Source organism: Micromesistius poutassou (genome assembly GCF_964030765.1).
Source record: "Micromesistius poutassou genome assembly, contig: SCAFFOLD_5905, whole genome shotgun sequence".
Classification (NCBI taxonomy): domain Eukaryota; kingdom Metazoa; phylum Chordata; class Actinopteri; order Gadiformes; family Gadidae; genus Micromesistius; species Micromesistius poutassou.
Window position 1 is genome coordinate 1 of NW_028177852.1, and position 5,439 is coordinate 5,439.

Below are 5,439 nucleotides of genomic sequence, written 5' to 3' on the forward strand. Positions count from 1 at the left end.
TTCAACCCATAATATCTTCTATTCCAGGTCGTTACCAGGGACTACTGCTGCGGAATGTGCATCAAATCTCAAAAAGATATATACAGTTAAAACTGTTCAGGTACGATTTTTGCCAACGCAGATCTTTTATCATCTAATGAGAAATGGTACTGCTGCAATATGTTGTTGGACGTTTGCATTGTCATATATTGTCTATGCATGTTCTGTTACACTGGTAACAATAAACTATAAAGTCTTTATAAACATTTCTTGTGCAAAATATTTATTAATAATAATATTTATAATATTAATAGCCTTAAAGTAGCTCCAATCCCACTCTTAAAGTGTGTTAACCCTCTCTCTCTCTCTCTCTCTCTCTCTCCCCCCATCATTCCAGACATTCTGGAGTGTGTACAACAACATTCCCCAAGTCACAGCGTTGCCGTTGAGATGTAGCTACCACCTGATGCGCGGAGAGAGGAGGCCGCTGTGGTACGTGTCTCCTCCCCCCCCCCCTCTATCCGCCTCTTTAATGTGCTACTGTAGAGCAGCTCCTACACGATGGGGGTCTGGACCCAAAACAGTCGGGGTCCAGATCCAGTTTGAGGTGGCTCGCGGCCCTGGCAATGCACAGAACGCCATACCCAAGATGATGAAGAGGTCGAAGAGGTCGCCCTGTTGTTGTTGAGGGTTCCATGCTCGGGGGAAACTTCATCATTCATTTATGTTGTTCTTTTTCTTTTGTTGTTTTTTTTACAGGGAAGAGGAGAGCAACGCCAAAGGTGGTGTTTGGAAGATGAAAGTACCGAAAGACAGTACCGTAAGTTTTGGGTCGCACACACAACATTGACCCTGTCTCAAGGCGGTGCTGCTGAAACACTAAACCGTCGCCCTGGGCTTGTTGCTTGCTGTTAGGCGTTGGTGTGGAAGGAGCTGCTGCTGGCTACCATCGGGGAGCAGTTTGCTGACTACTGTGCTTCTGGTGAGTTGGTCTCAAGGTCGCGGCCTCATCATGTTTGCCGCCGTTAGAGGACAGGTCGTCGAACGTGAATCATACCACCAAGGAGGATGCTTCCGTGGATTATGACGATGCTTATGACGATACTCACAAAGTCACAAAGCCTTTTTAGTGATATCAATCGACGCCTGATGAACAATCGATTGCATATTCACGTTGGATACGGAGCCATATTGATAACATGATTTATATTAAATGAGTTTGTGTCTCCGCTTGTTTCTCTGCTGGACAGAGGACGAGGTCATTGGCGTGAGCGTGAGCGTGCGCGATCGGGAAGACGTGGTGCAGGTGTGGAACGGAAACGCTCCTCTTGCTCCAGAAGCTAGCGTCTTGGCCAAGATCTATGAACTCCTCCCTCAAATATCCTTTAAGGCTGTGTTTTATAAATGTAAGTATGGAACCTTTGTCCAGTGTGTGACTACAATTTATTCTGTCTTTTCCTTTAGTTGCATAAATTACTTTTATACCGTGATGTTTTCCATGTCATGGTGCCACTATGAGGTATTTCATACACACCGTGTGTGTGTGTCTGTTACACTACACACTGTCTTTTTATCATCTTAATAACATTCAGATAATGAAAGTGAAAACCATGTTGAATAATAGGCTTTAATCTTTTCAACCCTTCCAGGGTTAAATGCCTTGGTATGCCTTCTTCAGATATGCTGAGTCCCAGTAGTTCTACAGCGATTAGTTTCTGGAAACAGGCGCACAGAGGCATGCCCTGGCATGCCTTGACCTAGTTTTATGTATTTTCCTATCTGTCCAATGTCAAACATTTTGGAAGCCTAGTTACATCCAACAATTGTTTTTGCAGTGTTTCTTTTCAAACAATGTAACACTGTCATCCATGAGTGTGTGTGTCTATGAAATACACTCTACCCCCTTGGGGTAACACTCAACTAGACTATGGCCATTTTGGCAGTGGAACATATGGTGAAATAAATGTCTCTCTCCTTTTGTCTGTTTATTTGAAGTGGGCAACATTTGCAGACTAGAGTGCAGTTGTCTGTGTTGGACTGGTGGTAGACAGCCCTGGCTTACATGTTAACGTTGGGCTCAGGGTCAATGATGTGTCAAGGAGGAATTTGGCTATTGGGGGTGAAATCGAATTCAATCATTTTAAAGCCTGCTTGTGTCCAACATGGCATTTTGACGGTCCATGTCCCTCTTTAATCTCTCGAGTATCTCGAGTAAAAGCGACACGAGGGAATGGATGTTTGTTTCAGAAGGGATTTAAAGTTACATAGTACTCATAATATTACATAATATTGATTTGTTTGAGGGTACCACGTAAGAGGTGTGTATTCATAAAATTGCCTTTTTGAAGAGAAATTGTGTGTGCATATGGTCCCATGCAGAAAGGAATTCCACTATTTTCTGATGATTCATATTAAGCGGGCGAATTTTGCCCGTGATCGTAGTTAAAATGTCAAAGGGCTTCACAGACCATTTGATAACAACCTGTAGCCCTAAGCTCTGAAATGGACTAATTATGACGATGTGATGTATCAGAGAGTTAATTTGGGATAAAGTTCTGGTCAGTGTCCGTGGCATATGTTGGGAGTTGTTTAGCTTTTGACCCCATTAACTTGTTTATACTTAATCATGTTGCAGACTCGGTCAATGAGGGTGGTTATCACAAGACATTTTTATTTCTGCCTTGAAGCACTCCATGATAAGAATATCCTTCCATCATTAAGTGTGTGAAGTCCTTTTAGGTTGACTTTAGGACTAGAAACACTCGATTAAATATGTTATGGAAATTCTGCAATCTACTATATTACGTGATTGAAATTTGATGATTGACTAAATGTATACATTATTTTTTTTTTTGCAGCTCATCAGGAACATCACGCTTTTGAAGGGGGACGTTCAAGACACTAGATTCCGATGCATTCGCGTTTGTCAATTTTGTCCTTTTAAGAAAAGATAAGAAAGATCTGAACTTTACACTTCCCTTGACATACGGCCATCTCCACAACACAACAACACAACAATGTATTGCATCAATCAAGGAACAGGTTATCAATATATTTTTATACATTTTATTGGAACGTAACGCCTTTGTTCAACTTTGACCATGTCCGGTTGACCTTTGTTGAAGATACTGCCTTGGTTTTTTTAGATTTTATTTTAACCTTTGCTTTACTGCCACCAATATGGTCTGCACACACCTCATGGAACTAGTTCTCCTTAGGCTTATCGGCAGTGGTCAAACTATTTTATCTTTTGTAGATACGTTGAATTGGACTTTAGGGTCTTCTCTTCATGTACTTTTAAGCCAGTTGATGTTCTTGGTGCCAAAGCACTTTTTTTTGGGACCTCAGTTAGTTTGTGAGCTTCTTAGGGAAGTATTTAGCAAAGCTGAATGTTGATATCTCGATTACCGACATGAGGTGAATACACTGTGTGTTTACAGAAGATTTCGTGAGTCTTTTAAATAAACCTCATGTCTTGAGAACGCATTTAGTTTACGTGTTGCACATTTATATGCTGGTTTGAAACCACGTCTGCTCCTGAATGGCAGGGCTGTCTTATGAACCACTTTAACATCAAGTGACTTACTAAAAACATACTTAGTTCAATAATAATCATTTTTAACCTGTTGTGGTTTTGAAAATGTCACACCCTCTTTGTAGCCCTAAAATGCCCCACAAACATTTGATTGTTTTTCTCTTGTAAATTCAACAGTAAATCAAGGGTAATTTTTTTGTAGAAAATATTGTCTTGTTTGTACAGCTAGAAGTGTGTTAACAATGCATCTTAGGCGGAAAATCCTTTTTGCGTTGATAGTTTCTTTCAGCTTTGGTGGATAATGATGCTAAAATGAAGCTAAAATAAGGTAAATTATGGTTAATATTTTTAAATATGCTTTTTCCATTTGAGTGTATACATAACAATGTCAAAGGCTGAAGATACATCAGACACCCGTGAGTTATTACCTAACGGATGTCCAGTCCATCCGAGTACTGTTTTTTTTTCACTCCATGTATAATGCGCATTTTAAACAACATGAGAGCATATGCTCACTTTATAAATAAAGCCATTTCCCCGTTCGATGAATGCCTGTATACTGTTTCAGAACGACGACAGAACCAGCTGAAGAACCATGGCTTCGTTGCCAATAGGGACTATTTTTGAACGACCCTTTTGACTGATGGGTTTAGTGTAGCGTTTTAGTAGGATGTCAAAATGATTTCGAAAAGCATAAGAAATAAAAGCCAATAAAATTAAAAAAAGATCTTCTTGTTTTTTCTTTTGTTTGTCTAAGCTTCTGGTACGGGACTTTTGCATCGCGTTAATCCTCATTAGATGTAATGATTCCGTGAGTTGGCAGTTTTCCATCTTCAATAATCATTTTGAGCTGATTTATCATACTTTGTGGGCGCCCGTAGCCAATCACTGCCCTTGGATTTTAACAGGTAACATAAGAACTCACATGAGCACCAATAAAAATAAACTATAACTTAATTTCGCCCCAAGGGGAAGTTTTTTGGGTGCCACTACACAATTTATTTTTATACATAAAAATAAAGCAGGCCTGTAAAAAAATAAGTCATTAATTGTTCAATGTCACAATATTATATTACAGCCCCACACATAACACAACGTAGTATATGGTTGTTGGTGGTAACAATGGCAGAGAGCATGAACGTGGTGGACAAGGGCTGGAGGCCGCGTGTCACGTGATGTAAACACCAGAGTTTAACGACAAGGTTCAAGAGTACAAGCTCTGTGTTGGTCTCCCAGCTCTGTCCAGATGACACCGACCGCTCTAGTCAGACTACAGAGCTGGCTTTCATCAGCAGAATGTTCCGCCTGTTGTACTTTCACGCCTTGAAGCTTGTTTCCCCCCCCCCCCCCGTCTCTCTACGACAGAGAAGACTATAATGGTTTTAGAGCGTCTTCAGTTTGGCCTACTACTGTATAACCGAGGTACTACTACCGGGCCTCTGCAGGAAGAGACGCCTACTCTGCCCTCTTCCTGTAGATGGCTCCATTGTTCTGTAAACCGGAGGGGTTTATTATTCTAGCGCACTCCTCCCAGGAACTAGTATGACTTCCTTAGCTTCTTCCTCCTCCGTGACGAGTTACAGGAGTTATCAGCTTCCTGGTCTGTCCCCCGTCCACCACCAGCAGGGTCTGGTCTGTCCCCAGTCCACCACCAGCAGGGTCTGGTCTGTCCCCAGTCCTCCACCGGGGTCTGTGGTCTGTCCCCAGTCCACCAGCAGGGTCTGGTCTGTCCCCAGTCCTCCACCAGGGTCTGATCTGTCCCCCATCCACCAGCAGGGTCTGGTCTGTCCCCAGTCCTCCACCAGGGTCTGTGGTCTGTTCTCAGTCCACCACCAGGGGTCTGTGGTCTGTCCCCAGTCCACCAGCAGGGTCTGATCTGTCCCCAGTCCCCCAACAGGGTCTGTGGTCTGTCCCCAGATCCTACT

At 42.3% G+C, this 5,439-nt stretch overlaps 1 protein-coding gene across 1 annotated transcript; it reads left to right on the forward strand.

Moving 5' to 3' along the window:
* Positions 1-30: 30 nt before the first annotated feature.
* LOC311374991 (eukaryotic translation initiation factor 4E type 3) lies at positions 31-4,200 on the forward strand. The gene is made up of 6 exons (XM_084490709.1): positions 31-100; positions 377-471; positions 739-799; positions 895-961; positions 1,230-1,385; positions 2,838-4,200. Exons 2-6 carry the CDS (start codon positions 446-448, stop codon positions 2,882-2,884), a joined length of 357 nt encoding a protein of 118 aa, XP_084346835.1. The 5' UTR covers positions 31-100; positions 377-445; the 3' UTR covers positions 2,885-4,200.
* The last annotated feature ends 1,239 nt before the right edge of the window (positions 4,201-5,439 follow it).

Excerpts from the sequence above, each read along its gene's own strand:
- LOC311374991 (XM_084490709.1), top strand. The coding sequence starts at position 446 with ATGCGCGGAGAGAGGAGGCCGCTGTG. Across the intron at positions 472-738 it reads GGAGAGAGGAGGCCGCTGTG|GGAAGAGGAGAGCAACGCCA; the intron begins GTACGTGTCTCC and ends TTTTTTTTACAG. Across the intron at positions 962-1,229 it reads TGCTGACTACTGTGCTTCTG|AGGACGAGGTCATTGGCGTG; the intron begins GTGAGTTGGTCT and ends TCTGCTGGACAG.